This window comes from Cervus elaphus, chromosome X, assembly GCF_910594005.1.
Source record: "Cervus elaphus chromosome X, mCerEla1.1, whole genome shotgun sequence".
NCBI classification, from domain to species: domain Eukaryota; kingdom Metazoa; phylum Chordata; class Mammalia; order Artiodactyla; family Cervidae; genus Cervus; species Cervus elaphus.
Genome location: NC_057848.1, coordinates 59,471,034 through 59,488,719, shown reverse-complemented (window position 1 = coordinate 59,488,719; position 17,686 = coordinate 59,471,034). Strand labels below are relative to the sequence as shown.

Genomic DNA, 17,686 nt, shown 5'->3' with positions numbered 1-17,686 from the left:
ACAATAAAGAGCACTTCAGGTTTTTCTAGAGAGTAAGAACAATAGATATTAATTCACCCACTTTTTTCTTCACTTTTTATTATGGAAATTTTTAAATATGCACAAAAGTAGAAAGAATAGTATAATGAATCTCAATGTACCTCATGAATCACCTAGCTTCAACAAGTGTGAATGAAGAGCTAATCTTATTTTATCTACAATTCCACCTACCTTCTCCCAACCCCAGATTATTTTAAAGCAACCCCCAGACATCATATTGTTTCATCCATGAACACTTCAGAATGCATCTCTAAAACAAAGGACTACAATTATCCTCCAGATAAAAATAAAAAATAATAAAATAAAAAACTTTGTCAGAACCACAATACCAATATCATATCTTTTAAAAGTTTATAATAATACTCAATATTATCAAATATCCAGTCAGTGTTCAAAAGTCCTCATGTCTCATAAGTGCTTTTTAAAAGTAGTTTTTTGTTGGGATCATCACCCACTGTTAAACAGCTTTATTAGACAAATACAAAACTACGCTTTAGTTTAATATAACCTATATGAAGCAGTATTCTTGTCTGGAGAATCCCATGGACAGAGGAACCTGACAGGCTATAGTCCACGGCGTCTCAAGAGTCAGACACGACTTAGCAACTAAAGAGAGAGAGAGAGAGATGAAGCTGGGCTCCCTTGTGGTGCCCTCCCAGCTTAAAACACTCACATTCAAGTCCAATAACCAAAATATAATGGAAAATAATTGAAAAATAATGTGAAAGCCAACAATAAATGATTTTGAGAAATTTCTTTAAAAAAGAAAAAAGCAGTCTGTTGAGAAAAATTCCAGAGAAAGAGTACATTCATAACACACTTAACCCAAGTTACATTACAAATGACCAACTCTTTCTCTCACTGTTTCTCTCTCTCTGCATCCTCCACAGTTGGCAGCATCTCTCCAAACCCCTCTCTCCTACCCCAAGCGCCCCACAATTTTATCCCCAACATAGCTTACAAAGGCCATTTTTTTCTTTCTCCCATTTCCCTCTTATTTCTTGCTTTAATCTCTGTCTGTCTCTCTCTCTAGTCCGTTCTTAGCAACATAAATTAAATAATCTTAACTGAGATCCTCTCAATTGTCCCTCTTTAACCATTACCCCAATCTGTCCAGCAATGGCAGAAAAATAGAGCATGCTCAGTCACAGATGTTTCTACTGCTCTTATTAAATTGTCCAGGCTTTGTTGTAAATGGGAGCTGCCTCCCTGGGTCATTATTCTTTGCGTTTCAGTGATGGGACTTCACTTCATGCACTCCCTGCTGTGGCCAAATGAAAGTAAACAATAGGCCAATGGGAGACTATTACATATTGTGGAAAGTAACTACAGATTTTTCATTGGCGGTTGTATGGTTTTTAAGCAAAATTCAAGACATATTACATGCACTGTGTAAAAATTCTAAGTTCCCAAGCAAAAGCAATAAAAGGAGTCCTCCCTTATTAGCTGTAGAATAAATAACCTCCGTTGCTTGAAGTAGTTAAAATTAATCTGCCAGTAATTACAATAATGAAAACAATAATATCAGTTATTCATTGAGCAACTTCTATAAGCCAGTGTTCTAGTTATCTACTGCTGCAGAACAAACAACCCCAAAACTTAATGACTTAAAACAACAGTTAATTGTTATCTCTCATTATTCTCTGTGTTGATAAACCTCAGGGTGAGCACTTCTCATTTGGAGTATCTCATGTAGGTGCAGTCAGATGACAGGTGGGACTGGAGTCATCTGAAGGTTAGACTGGACTGGAAATCCAAGATGGCTCCCTCACATGCCTGGCAGTTGAGGCTACCATGGACTGTCAGTTGAGGTTGTTGTCCTTGAGTCAGCTGAGGCTCTTCCCTACACATGACCTCTCCCGCTGGCTTAGGCTCAGTGGTACACTGGATCTGGTTTATGGTGTACTGGAGCCAGCTTGTATCAACTATTGAGAACCAATTGTTATATTTTCAGGAATTTTGTGAGCCATTATTAAAAGTTAAATTACAGAAACTTACAATTAAATAAAGCATATTACAAATAATAGTGATAATCAGAACTCATTACTTCCTAATTATTTTACTGCATTTTAATAATCTATGCTCTTGTGATTGTTTATATCTACTGTATTCATGAATCTCTTACCAACTTTATGTTTAGTGCTATATGTTGTAGTTTGTGTTCAGCCTTGGGAGGAGTATTACAACAAAGAAATCAGCAAATGCTACAAATTTATTGCTTTTTTCCCATAGAGCTTGCCATTAAACATTTCCCAGCACACCACTGTTTGGGCTTTTGGAGTCTGGGTTCCGAGAGGATGAGAACGTACCAATAGAAAGGAAGGAGAAGATTCCAGTCTTCTTAAAAGTTAGTTCCATAAATGGCGCAGCAGTCACTACTGCCCAATTCTATTGGGTTAAGCAGTCACAAGCTAGCTCTGATTCTACTCTCAGTTGACAAGGAGGGAATGAATCGATGGTGGCTACTTTGGAGACAAGATACCATAGCAGGGCCCTATACATACATTTTTTTTCATCTCACCATCACCTTAAACCTATGTGGTAGGTACTAATATTGTCTTTTATACAGATTAAGAAATTAAGACACAGAGATTCTAACCCAGATTTTAATCCAGGCCTACTTGATTCCAAAGCTAGTGTTCTTCAATATCATTTCCTACTACAGCATTTGTGCCTTTGCCCGTTTTCTCCATGGTGTTGGGCGTTGGAGCAGCTGTACTTTGCAGGCCTTCTCCCTGACATCCTGAGAATTACATCATTCTATGTCAATCACATACTCTTCTACCCTGATGGTGGAATGAACACAGACAGGAGACAATTTTGTGAAAAGTTCTAGCCAACTTCAGAGAGTGATGCAGCCTCAAAATCATAGAAGTAACAAAAATTCAGCACAAAGAAGAATCTACAGAACTTTGAAATAAGGGTGGCTTTTCTAACTGTGATATTAAGGAGTTTTGTGAATTGAGAATTTAAGTGGGGAAGTGATGAGTTTTCTCCAATCAAGATATCTCACACTTGTCAGCAAGATTGAAAGCTAAAGAAAAATTGTTTCAATGTGAATGCATTTTTCTTTCCTTAACTGTACTCATTTGTCATTAAGCTTCTACCTTGCAAGGTGAAAGATTCTTCCAAAGCTAATAACTTTGATAGTTTATTTTTCAGTTATATACATATAGTCACCCTCTCACTCTTCTGTTTCTCTGCAGATTTTTTTTAAATAAAGTGACTTCTGACAGTTAATTTTCTAAAAATCCAAATCCAATGCCATGCTTTTGTTGTTGTTATGGTTGTTTGTTAACTTTTTCTTCCACAGAGAAAATTCTATTAGCATGTCTAAGAAAAATGTGTCACTCAAAACGAGGGAGGCCAGCAGGAAACACAGACCTTTCTATCTTGCCACCCACTCACTTGAAGCTGCAACACTCTCTCTTGCCCTGACTCATGATTTCAGATCGAGAAACCATCAGAGATGTGCTTGCTTTTCTAATTCCTCTAGGTATTCCTTGCCTAGGATCTTGAATTTAAGTCTTCTGCAAAAAGACAAGACTCAGAAGTTCACTGCCTCAAGGCTCTTCCCTGGCCCTTTTGCAGGGTACTGGAATGCCTACATCTCAATTTCTAACTCTTCATGATAGGAGGAAACTACTGTATGCAGTAGAGCAATGCCTGACAGGATGTGCATAAACCGAAATTCTGTGTGGAAAACTTTATGTATAATTTAAAAAACACTGACAAGCAGAGGCAGGACTTTCAGGATAGTGTAATAAGGAGAGGCTTAGGGAACCGTTCACCAAGAGAGATCTCTGGTGCTGGTCAAAGTTAGCTAAGATAATCATTCAAAGTCTCTGGAGATTGATGGGAGATCTTACAGCGGATTGACAAGCATTTATTGAAGAAAATCTACAGAAATTTGTCAAGTGCAGTGGTGGGCCATGGCATCTGAGCTAGGAACTGCACCCATCCTCCACAGATCTGCCTTGCAAATGAATAGTTCCACTGGGCTAAGCAGCTGAGTGGCACTTACCATCTCTCCCAGGTCCCTGAGATGGAAGAAGTATTCTGAGTGGATTTGATGGCAAGTGAACGTTTGCAGTTCCCACCTTTCCAACTCTGGGCTATTGAAGATCCATACTAGGCAGTGGCAGCAGCTGAGTGTGAGCAGTAAGTCCCTCTTGTGCCCAAGTGCACGCACAACTCCTGTTGCATAAGGAAGACCCTAGTGAAGTACCTGGTGAAGGGCATATTCACCACCACCACCACCACCAAGTTCTTGCCCCATAGGACAAATATTTTGCCCAGAGGAGGCTAGAAGAAAGGCTCAAAGATTGGGAATACTCTTCTCCTAACAAGGGCACAGACTTTAATTGGATCAAACTGCGGAGCAATTTATACCCTAGGGTTTTGTAAAAAATGACAGAGCAATCAACTATCAACTAGGATGTTAACAACTGGCTGTGACACCAACAGAGGCAGCCCAGCCAGAAGCTCAGTGGGGAAATCAGAGAAATAGAGAGAACGCAGCTAGAGCCACAGTCATTCGTAGTGCTCAAGGAAAATGTGTACATCTCCAAGGCTGCATCCACTGCAGGGGAAACAGACTTCACCAAACTGGTCTAACCAATGGCATTTTTTACAGAGATAGAGCAAACAATTCTAAAATTCATATGGAACCACAAAAAAACTCTGAACAGCCAAATTGACCTTGAGAAAGTAGATCAAAGGCATTGTACTCCTTGATGTAAAAATATATTAAAAAGCTACAGTAATCAAAACAGTATGAAGTTTGTATGAAGACAGGCATATAAATCAATGAAATAGAATAGAAAGCCCAGAAATAAATCCATATATCAACTGACGTTCAACAAGGATACCAAGAATATACAGTGACGTTCAACAAGGATGTCAAGAATATACAATGGGCGAAGAGAGTCTCTTAAACAAATGGGAAACTGGATATCCACATACAAAAGAATGAAATTGGACCTTTACCTTATACCACAAGCAAAAATCAACTCTAAGTGGATTTAAGACTTAAAACTTTAAAACTCCTAGAAGAAAACATAAGATAAAAGCTTCATGATATTGATCTTGGCAATGATTTCACTGATGTGACACCAAAAGCACAGATGACAAAAGCAAAAGTAAGCAAGTTGGACTACATCAAACTAAAAGCTTCTCACAACAAAGGAAATAATCAACAGAGTGAAAAGACAACCTACAGAAGGGAGAGAATATTTGCAAACCATATATTTGATAAGGGGTTAATTTCCAAAATATACAAATAACTCCGACCACTCAATAGAAGAAATCCCAGAGAACCCAATTTAAAAATAGGGTAAGAACTTGAGCAGACACTTCTCAAAAGAAAACATACAAAAGGCCAATGGTATGTGAAAAGGTGCTCAACAGCACTAATCATCAAGGAAATGCAAATCAAAACCACAATGAGATGGTAATTATTAGAAATAAATAGATAACAAGTGTTGGCAAGGGTGTGGAGAAAAGGGTACCCTTATACACTGTTTATGTAAATGTAAACTGCTGCAGCCACTGTGGAAAATAATAAAAAGTTAAACATAGAACTACAATATGATCCAGCAATACCACTTGTGAGTATATATCCAAAGGATATAAACTTATTATCTCAAAGAGATATCTGCACTTCTTTGTTCATTGTAGCATTATTCACAATAGCAAATATATGAGAATAACCTAAGAGCCTGTAGAGAGGTAATTGAATAAATAAAAATTTATTATACATATATACATATACATACTTACAAAATGGAATATTATTCAGCCTTAAAAAAAGAAGGAAATCCTGTCATCTGCAGCAACATGGATGAAACAGAAGGGTATAATGCTAAGTGAAATAAGCCAGACTCAGAAAGATCAATATGCATGATCTCACTTATATGTGGAATCTAAAATAGTCAAACTCACAGAAGCACAGAGTAAAATGGTGATTACCAGGGGTTAGAGGAGAGGAAAGTGGGGAGTTACTAATCAACAGGCATAAACTTTCAGTTAAGCAAGATGAATAAGTTCTAGATATCTGCTATAAAACATTGTGTCAGGTGTCAATAGTAATGCATTGTACATTTTAAAATTGTCAAGAAAGTAGGTCTCATGTAAAGTGTTCTTACAACTATAAAATTAAATTAAAAGAAGAAAGAAAGTAGATTGGGCTGGGGGAAAGAGGGAATGGAGAGTGATTGCTAACATGTATGGCGTTTCGTTTAGGAGTGATTGGAATGTTCTGGAATTAGTGGTGATGGTTGCACAATCTAGTGAATACACTACAAAGCACTGAACTATACACATTACATGGCTGAATTTTATGTAACTATCTCCATAAAATTTTTAACTACATTGAGATTAACTTATCAAATCACAAACATCCAAAAATCTGATAACATGCTGTGTTGATTTGAAGATGTTCAGAAACAGGCACTTTCACACCTTGTAAGTGGGAGTAGAAGTTGGTGCAACTATTACAGAGAGCATTTTGATATCATGAAAAGTATGACTGATTTGAAAAGATCCATGCACCCCAATGTTCATAGCACTATTTACAATAACCAATACATGGAAGCAATATAAATATCCATTGACAGATGAATGGATAAAAGAGATGTGGTACATATATGTGGAATATTACTCAGCCATAAAACAGAACGAAATAATGCCATTAGCAGCAGCACGGGTGGACTTACAAGTTATCACACTAAGCTAAGTAGGTCAGACAAAGACAAATATCATATGATATCACTCATATGTGGAATCTAAAATATGAGAGAAATGAACTTATTTACAAGGCAGAAACAGACTCAGAGACAAAACAAATTTATGGTTACCAAAGGGGAAGCAAGGAGGGATAAGTTGGGAGTTTGGGATTAACACACTACTATATACAAAATAGATAAACAACAAGTTCCGTCTGTATAGCACAAGAAACTATACTCAATATTTTGTAATAACGTACAATGGAAAAGAATGAAAATTTATATATATATATTTATATATGCACATGTATAACTGAATCACTTTGCTGTACATTTGAAACTAACACATTGTAAATTAACTATGCATGCATGCATGCTAAGTCACTTCAGACATGTCCGACTCTGTGACCCCATGGACTGTAGTCTGCCAGGCTCCTCTGTCCATGGGATTCTCCAGGCAAGAATACTAGAGTGGACTGCCATGCCCTCCTACAGGGAATCTTCCCAATCCAGGGATCGAACCCACGTCTCCCACAGCTACTGCATAGCAGGCAGCTTCTTAACCACTGAGCCACCAGGTAAGCCCAAATTAACTATACTTTAATTTTAAAGCTTCCCTGATAGCTCAGTTGGTAAAGAATCCACCTGTAATGCAGGAGACCCCGGTTCAATCCCTGGGTCAGGCAGATCCACTGAAGAAGGGATAGGCTACCCACTCAAGTATTCAAAAATGCCAGAAGAAATAAAGCAAATAAGAAAAAAGAAATGCTAATGTAAAGTACAGCATTATCAATTCAAAAAGTTTTGGCATAGCAAATAAAAATAATTTATCTTAAAAAAAGTATGATTGACCCAGCAATTCTACTTTTGGGAATTTATGCTTCGAGCATACCATACTTGCACAAAATGACACATGCACAATGTCCATTACATCAGTTTTTTAAAAAACAAGGTGTAATTATTAAGTTAAATGTCCATCCATATGGACATCCATAGGCAACAGTTTAAAGAAATCAATTGGGGCATATCTGTGTTAATACAACACAGTGAAAAAAAATAAGGAAGCTCTTCATACATTAATATGATAATTTCTGCAATATAATATTAAGAGAAAGAAGCAAGGTACAGAACAGCATGTATATCACTCTCCACTACGTGTACAAAAAGGGAGGAAGAAAAAAAAAGGGAGGAAGAATATACATACACATGCACATTTCCTTATAGAGGCATAGATATCTCCATGGATACTAACTAAATGGCTGGGGTCAGCTGTGGGAGGGAGAGGTTTCATGGCATACCTTTTTTTATTTTTTCAATGTTAAACTACATGAAGTATTATCTACTAAAACTCTTAAAATTAAAATAAAACAAAAATAATAACTAACCAAACATTATAAAATAGAAAATATTATGAAACAAAAATCACTGACAGTTCTGACTTCTCACGCTCCACTCCCACTTTCACCACCAGTAACTACCTCATTTCTGAAATTGGATTGTTGTCAGGTAGATTTTCCTATGGGAGATTTGCCTGTACTCTCTCTGATCTTAGGTCAAGTAGACAAACTAACTGAGGATCCATTATTTCTCTAATGTGTGCAGAATAGTCTCACCGTCACTTATTGTAATATTAGCAAGATCCACAATCTTATTAGGAAGCACTTGAAGCAATTTGCATTGTTTAAACTTTGGTTTTTCCCAGTGAGATTTGCCAGTGTCGATACTGATTGAGATGAAAAAGAGAGGAGAGATGAATAGAATCTTCATTGTTGGAAGATGAGGTCAGAATAGTTTGAAAGCAAATGGTGAAGGAACATGGTATGTCTTTGGCATGCCACCCCTTAGCCTACTGCCAACTTCCTAGCTGAGATGGCAAAGGTAGGAACCCAGTGTTTGTACAGTGAAGAAAACTTCGCTCTTGGGGAGCAAGTGAATCTAGGGTTCCCATGCAGGAAGCATAGGCAGGCAAGAGAGCCCAAAATGGGGCAGGGGCACGTCCACTAGACCAAAAGTCAAGGCAGAGATTTTTGCCCCTCTGGACATGACTCCTACCCTCACTTTTGCCTCTTACCTTCATTTTAAGAGAAAATTTCTGTTAGAATTGTGGTCTCTATTTCAGCATATTCAATCACTCAAGATAGTTAGTATAGCCCCCGCTGTGGTTCATTGGCCCTCATCATCTACCCTCCACTATGCCCGATCCAATTCAAGCCAGTTCATTGCAAATCAGCTAACCCATTTATTGAGAGTCTTCTGTGTTCTAGGACTGGTAGTAGGTACTACAGACAAACAAGACAGCTCCTTGAGGAGCTTGCAACTTGGTGCTTTGAGATTGTAAATGTAACTACGTTTATTAGGCAAAACATGAAATGGAAAAACTGTAGAAATGAAACTGAATCTATTGAAACACCAAGCAAGGAGAACTTATTTGTAACTTTGGAGCTGAGCTGGGCTCTAAAAGAACAGAGATGGAGAAAGTGCCCCTTCCCCGCAAAGAGAGCAAATAGCACAAGCAGAGAAAAAAATGCAAGTCCAGAAAGGGGGCGGGGAAGGGCCTGAGGGTCTTAAGTACTTTATTTAGGGTTTTGGACCTAATCCTTAAAGCAATATAGAACTGGAGTGGGGAATCGGCATGTTGGCAGCCATACTTCAGGAAAATGATGCTGGCAGCAGTGTGAAGTAGAGCTGGGGGTGGGGAGGTAGCAGGCAGAAGGCCAGGAGACTGCTCTAATTGTAGGCACCCAGGGAGTGGCAGTGGGGTCAGAAAGGAAAGGGCAGATGTGAGCTCTGTTTGCGACCATAAAAGCTGCACGACTCTCTAAGTGACTAGATGCAGGGAAGAAGAGGTAGGACTCAGTCTAAGATGTCACCTTCCAAAAGACAGCTTTTACAGTTTTGTCAAAACCTGCTGTCCCTCCGCTCTGCCCACTTAAGTTAATGGCATAAACTGTTAGCAAAGAGCAAGAAAAGAGGGACTGATGAAAAAAGGAAAATGTTAAAGTCAAGAATAGTAGAGTGATTTAGTAAATTATTATGGCCCTTCAACGAGGTAGCTTTTGAGGCAGGTTTTTGAAAAGGTCATTAAGACAATAAATGTAAAGCATGGAAAATGTTTGATAAACCACTGAGTGAAAGGTTAAATGACATTACTGCTATAAGAAGGGTGAATACCACTACACGAAATTTAAAAGGCATAAAAGGCTGCATGGAAAAAAATACGACCACCTAAAAGCAGCTGTGTTCAGGTGGTAGGATCATGGGTGGTTTTTTTTCTCTTTTGTCTTCTTGAAATTTTTTCTGGGTTGTTATTATGTGGCATGTGTATGCTTAAGTAGACCCAAAAGGTGAAAGAAAGGAAGATGGGCACTAGAGGGGGAAGGAGGAGGTGTGCTCAGACAAATGACTTGGAAACATGCTCCCAATTAAGCAGATCTTTGTGTACCCAACTAGTAATTAGAACTTAGCCGGTGCATACCAGAGTCTAGTAGCACTTCCATCTTCATTTTTTATGCATCTAGTTTGGGCTGTCTCAGTAGGGTTGGTTAAGAGCCACTTATATGTCCCTTTGTATTTAGAGGCTGTTTCTTCGGCTTTGCACTTTCCGGGCTCTACAGAGAAAATGAATGCACATTTGAAAGGGCAAAAGGCACTTAAAAGTTTCATGAACATCCATTACCACCCATCATTATTACTCTGCACATAAACATCAGCAAATAAATGGGGAAACTTTTCTACCAGGCAATTTAAAGCAGGTTGAAAATAACATTAAATTGAGTCTTTTTTTAAAATAAGGCTCCCAGTCCGATCTCACATTTGGTCCTTTGCTTTAAAACTACCACTTGACAGGACAGTTTTTCTGCTTTGGTTTCATTAAAATGGTACATACGCATTGAAAAAAGTCAAGCCACACAAAGAGATGTAGAGTAAAAATCGAAAGTCCCCACCTGCCGACTGCCCTCCTTTTGAGCACAGTTGTTAATAGTTTGGGGTGCAGTGACCAGACATTAAAGGCTGACTTCTCTTTCTTAATGGACTTTGGGCTGGACTTGGTTTTAATAAATTCAATGTATTCCTCACCAGTAGTATAGATCAGGGTGCTCTGTTCTGATGTTGATGCTAAAAGCAAAGTTTTGCTGCCAAGTGTTGTCACATAAAGGGAGATGTGTCCTGAGCTAAGTTTTTGTGAGAAAGTCGCCGTTTTTACTGACCACCCATTTGGTTTGTTTGAGTCCAGAAATCAGGATGGCCAGAGAAGCAGGTCAGAAAGCCTTGCCCAGCCATCCCAGTCTCCTCTCTAAGGTCATAAGACACCTTCCTCTCCTTCTCTGAGGATTTAAGCAAGAGAAAATGTGCTCCCAGTCCACTGATGAACTGGCTGCTGCTAATATCCAGAGCAGGTCTATGGTCTCGGTGACTCCTCTGATTTTTTTTTACAAGCTCTTCCAGGTAAAAAGGCTGTCAGGGCACGATGAATACCAAGGATGTGGAAAGGAACTTGAAGACAGTTTCTCTCCCCCTCTGAAGGCAGGGTTTCTTGCTATGTATACATTCGGAACTTTATTTAAAAAAAGGGAATTAATTCATATGAAAACACTCACCCAAATTACCTAGTTTTCTCACTGCAGCATGTCCAGACTTTACTGATAATATCAATTGATCTTGTGTGAAGTTTCCATGCATGAGGTTGCCGTGTATGTTACTTTGGATCCTGCTAATCAATTTAGTGGGCTCTAAGGAAGAGCTGGCCTTTATAATGACCTGACAAAGACAGCTAAAAACCAGAGCAAAAGAGAAACATGTTCCAGTTATGGCCACAGAGTGCAACTTGGCCTGCGGTGCTGAAACTCTGTGCAGATGACTTAATTAGTAGTCCATAAATATCAAGCATTTTACAGCTATTAAGTGGCAAATCTTCAGAAATGATGGAGTACAGCACATTGAAATCATCTGATAAATGTTCTTGTATCCAAAACAAACAACTCAAAACCCATTTTTAAAAGAACAGTCAGCAACATTTGCATTATGTTGAAATTGACTAGCTATGCAATTTCTAGGGGTTTGTGATAATTAATAGAGAAGATGGAGCATCAGAGAAAACCTTTTACTCTTCTGGTCTCTAATTTATCCATCATTACCTCAATAATAAGGCAAATAGGCACATGCTCAATTAGTCTAGAAAACTGCATTCTGCAGAAGGCCTATTTCTATAATAAAATAATAATGATGATAATAATAGTAGCCAACGTTTGTAGAGCTCTTGTTCTGCGTGTTTTAATTCATATTATCACAAGAACCTTATGAGGTAGTGCTATTGTTACCCCCATTCTGCAGATAAAGAAACTGAGCCTTAAACAAGGCCACAAAGACCTAATATCTTATTCTGGAATGTTCTGTCCATTAAAGATATGGTGTGAAAGAACAGGGCTGCCCTTAACTTCAAGCTCTATAGTGAGGTACTCAGACATTCTCAGTATCTCTATCTTCCATTACAAAGCACATTTCAGACTCACAAGTTTACCTATGCTTTTTCTCCATTTCTGTTTGTAGATCCATCATTTGGAGGAATACTTTCTTATATTTCCTATCAGCTCTTAAAAGTCAGATGTGCCTGTGTTTACTCAGAATTTCTCTCTATGTCCAATCGAAGCCACGCCCGCCCCATGCCTACTGCTGATCCATATTTAGTGAAGTCCTTGTTCATACTACCCATTCCACTGGTAGCCAGTCTCTTTACAGCTTTCATCTTCTCACACCCTGAATATTTTAATAACCTTCCCATGAGCCTTCTGTTGTTATACGTCCTTTTTTTTCCTTTCTTTTTTAAATTGGAATATAATTGCTTTACAGTGTTGTGTAAGTTTCTGCTGTCCAACAAGGTTAATCAGCTGCATGTATACATACACTCCTTCCCTCCTGAATCTCCCTTCCACCGACCCCTATCCCTCCCCCCTAGGTCTATATGTCCTTCTTGGGTTGCATCAGGCAGAACAACAATAATAGCCAGTGTTCCAGGAGGACCTGGACCACGAGCCTGAACAAGACTGAGGCTGCTTTCCAGGTTGTTTTGCAATTTCCCTGCTCAGTATTTCGTGGAGTTTTTTGATGACAACACTTTATTGCCCTATCCCTGAATTATGACCACTTTGGACCCCATTTTCTCTTCACTACAAAGAGGCAGCAGGCAGGCTGCTAGGCTGTGCTGTGACCAACTGAAGCAACTTATTTCTTGTAGGCAAGAGCCCAATTACAGCATCTGCAAAATAACCAGCAGGTACTTTGATCTCCCTCTGACAATTCCGACCAACAGTCTACACATACAGAATTAAATGAAAGAAAATTAAAAGTAAATGTACCAGCTCTGAATAAACTCAGCTCCTACCTGTATGGTATGTGGGAAATTGTAGCCAGTCCTTGCCCTTCTCTCTGTTTCAAATAGCGCAAAAGAAAAGTACATAGTCACTGAAACCTTTAAACAAATGTCACAATTGACTACAGGCCTATTGTTAACAACTACAATCATAATTATACTTTATATCTATGTAACCCATTGCCATCTACAAATCACCCACAAAACATCGATGCATTTAGTCCTGCCACCAACACTGTAGAGTGGATAATGCACAGATGTGTCACCCCATTTTCTAGTCTCAGAGAACTTAAATGATATGCCCAGTATCCCACAGCTGACAGGTCACAGAACTGGCAGCAGAATCAAAGCCTTCAGGCTCTGGATCCAAACATGGTGATGACAAATTAAACATTACCATGCTCTACGTCCTATACTAAGCACTCTATGTGGGTTATTCCATTCCATCTTTCCAACATCCCTGTGAGGAATGGTCATATTATCATCTCCATTTTACAGATGAGGAAACTGAGGTACAGGGAGTTTAATTAAGTTGCCCAAGGTCTCATAATCAGAAAGTGGAAAAGCAGGGATTCTAACTCAGGCAGCCTGACTCTGGGGGCCACATTACCACCAAAAGGCTTTTACACCTATTATTTGAGAGGAATTTTAGTTATGTCACATTATGTATACTGTTTTCAATTTTTACATTCTGACTCAGGTATTTACAGATAGTATTCTAAGTGATGGCAGATAATTTGGAATGCACTGTAGGCTTGACTGTATTTTGTGTAGTCAAAATATTTATCTCAGATTTAAATAACTTAAAACCTTGGTGCATACTAATTCTTTCAGAATCTAACATTGTAAAGCTTTAAGGCACTGGAACAAATAATGGGAGATAGTTTTGTCACATTGACTTGAATTCTACACAAGAGTGGATTTATTACGTGAATGTCCATTTTGCAAATAATTGTGTCACTCTTGGAAAAAACAAGTTTCTTTGCCAGATGCCTACAAACAAGAAATTCCATTTATCATTTGCAATCCTCAAATCATTCCATACTCCCATAGATCCCAAAATGTGCCTCAAAAAATTACCACATAGACAGTTCAGAAAAGCAGAGATTGGTTTTCTTAGTGGATTCTTGTGCAGATCCCAAAGAAAGTAATGTAATTTGCCCCTCAATTATTACAGCTGAATCTTGCCTGATAATATGCACTTGAATGGAAGAGCTATTTACCCATATATAATCAGGTATAGGGTGGGTTACAAGTAGATTTGTTTTGAAAAAATACTTACAAATTGGTTCATGGTTATTTCTTCCCCAGTAATGTCTCTGTACCAAAATCACCAGAAAATTATAGGAAAATAAACTACAGTACCAAATACATGAGAGAACAAGTTCAGGAGAAAGACAACTGTGAGGTAGAATGGTAGAATCCCCCTGCTTGAAATTTGGATAATACTAGGGCTCTAAGGAGACACTTTATTTTATTTTATTATTATTTTTTGATGATGTCAATTTATTTTTTTTCATTTATTTTTATTAGTCGGGGGCTAATTACTTTATAATATTGTAGTGGTTTTTGCCATACATTGACATGAATCAGCCATGGATTTACATGTGTTCCCCATCCTGATCCCCCCTCCCACCTCCCTCCCCATCCCATCCCTCTGGGTCTTCCCAGTGCACCAGCCCTGAGCACTTGTCTCATGCATCCAACCTGGGCTGGCGATCTGTTTCACACTTGATAATATACATGTTTCAAAGCTATTCTCTCAGATCATCCCACCCTCGCCTTCTCCCACAGAGTCCAAAAGTCTGTTCTATACATCTGTGTCTCTTTTTCTGTCCTGCATATAGGGTTATCGTTACCATCTTTTTAAATTCCATATATATGTGTTAGTATACTGTATTGGTGTTTATCTTTCTGGCTTACTTCACTCTGTATAATGGGCTCCAGTTTCATCCATCTCATTAGAACTGATTCAAATGTATTCTTTTTAACTGCAGAGTAATATTCCATTGTGTATATGTACCATAACTTTCTTATCCATTCGTCTGTTGATGGGCATCTAGGTTGCTTCCATGTCCTGGCTATTATAAACAGTGCTGCGATGAACATGTGTCTCTTTCAGATCTGGTTTCCTCGGTGTGTGTGCCCAGGAGTGGGATTGCTGGGTCATATGGCAGTTCTATTTCCAGTTTTTTAAGGAATCTCCACACTGTTCTCCATAGTGGCTGTACTAGTTTGCATTCCCACCAACAGTGTAAGAGGGGTTCCCTTTTCTAAGGAGACACTTTAAAAGAGCTGGGTCATTATTTGCATACCAAAATGGTGGTAAGCCTTTGACTCAGTGATCCTACTTCTAGGAATCTGTTCCATAATAGTATCAGCAGGGGTGTATAAAAATATATATACAAAGGTGAAGAAAATCAAATGTCCATCACGAGGTAATTGGATAAATACACCACAGCACACCCATACAAAAGAATTCTATGCAGTCATCAAAACAAATAAGCTACATCTGTAAGTATTAGCTGGAAAGGATATACATGATGTATTTTAAGGCAAGAAAAGAAAGTTGTAAAACAGTATGTAGAATGTGATCCCATTCTCTTAGTAAACCCATGACAACAAATCTAGAGAAATATATAAAATAAGTCATCAACCAGAGTTCTTAAAGTAGGTGGGGAAAGGCAGCTTTCTGGAGATTTTTGCTGTCCATGTCATACATTTCTCTAAAGCTCTAAGTTTTTACATTGACCACATATTACCTCCGTAATAAAGAAAAATCATAAACATAGTTCTTTGAAAGAATGGTGTATACTTTAGACAGTTCCAATTTTCTTTTAATAACCTATCATTGATTTACTTCCATTACTTTCTGTGAACTTTCTTGAACCCATTTATGTTTGAACATGCAAAAGAAACAAAAATCCCAGTGTATGGAAGACAGGCAGTGTTTTTTAAAAAATCAGCTAACCATGGTGTACTACAACCACGCTTATTTTTCAAAGGGAGTCTTTGGGATTTTCCTTTAACAGAGGACTAGTCTATGTGCAGGACAAGAGCAGAGAAAATGTTTCTCAGATGACCAGTTAACTTTGTTATGGTCTTCTGGATAGTACTCAGCACCTGCCAATTTCACTGCAATCACCTCTCCAAATCTGTGCCCCAGGCAATTCTGGTACTAGCTACCATTCCTCACTTGAAACATTGCAAGTTCCATTAGAATTTGTCATTCTTGAAAGTGCATTATCCAAAAATAAAAGGCCTTGTCAATCCTCATACAATGGCCATCCCTAAACTTTCATCCCTTTAAGACATGATTTTTTTCCCCTAAGTTGCAGAATCATAGCATTTTAAAGCTAAAAGAGGCTTTAGGGGTAACTGAGTCTAATTCCACTACTTCCCCTATTTATTTTTTTCTGTTTTGTTCTCTCATTGACTTTATACCTTACAGTAATAATACAAACCTCTTTATCAATCCGAAGAGAACCTACAGTCAGAAGGGAAGATGCAACTCAAAATGCAGCAGTCTCAAACAAAAACCAAGGATATACCTTCCAGATAGGAACAGACCCACAGCAGATGACATTCACATACCTGTTTTTAATTTGAACAGCCAGGTTAGCAAGAACAAATTCACTGTCCTGAAATATAGAATTCAACTGTAAAAGATAAAACATATTTGTTTTAGTACTCTAACCCAGCAAAGTTACCTGAGATGCTGTGATCTTTAAGGTGAATTTATTATTTCAGTTAGTTTAACATTTCCATCTGCTCCACTCAGCTTTTTTATTTACATTTTACCTATTGGTATGGGATGAACTGCGTCCCTGCAAGATTCATGATGAAGCTCCAACCCACTAATGTGACTGTATTTGGAGATAAGAACTTTGAGAAGGTAGAGAAAGTGCAGAGTGTTAGTCGCTCAGTCGTGTCTGACTCTTTGTGACCCCATGGACTGTAGCCTACCAGGCTCTTCTGTCCATGGAATTCTCCAGGCAACAACACGAGTGGGTTGCCATTCCCTTCTCCAGGGGATCTTCCTGACCCAAGGATTGAACCTGGGTCTCCTGCATTGCAGGTGAATTCTTTACCATCTGAGCCACCAGGGAAGCCTTTAAGAAGGTACTTAAGGCTAAATGAGGTCATAGGGTGGAGCCCTAATCTGATAGGACTAGTGTCCTTATTGAGAAGAGGAAGAGACACTAGAGATCTCTCTGTGTGCACACACACAGAAAAGGCCATGTGTGAGGACACAGTGAGAAGCCAAGGACAGAGGCCTCACCAGAAACCGACCTTGCCAGCACCTTGATCTTAGACTTCCAACCTCCAAAACTATGTCTATAAAATAACATGTATATAATTTAATCGTTTTGCTGTATGTGTGAAACTGGCACAGTATCATAAATCAACTATACCTCAATTAAAAAGAAAAAGAAAAAAAAGTCTGTCATTTAGACCACCTAGTGCATCATGTTTTGTTATAGCAGGCCTGGTGGATGAATACACCAACCCATTTTCAAGCACTTATAATCATGTCGTATATACTTGAAAATAA

The 17,686-nt window shown here is 38.5% G+C and overlaps 1 protein-coding gene across 1 annotated transcript in view; it reads right to left on the bottom strand.

The window, feature by feature from the left end:
- ADGRG4 (adhesion G protein-coupled receptor G4) overlaps positions 1-17,686 on the bottom strand; it is a 115,896-nt gene that overhangs the window by 54,288 nt on the left and 43,922 nt on the right. Inside the window, 6 exon segments of the mRNA XM_043897377.1 lie at positions 8,378-8,496; positions 10,240-10,372; positions 11,372-11,535; positions 13,144-13,197; positions 14,412-14,450; positions 16,726-16,790. Coding sequence (XP_043753312.1) covers positions 8,378-8,496; positions 10,240-10,372; positions 11,372-11,535; positions 13,144-13,197; positions 14,412-14,450; positions 16,726-16,790 — 574 coding nt within the window.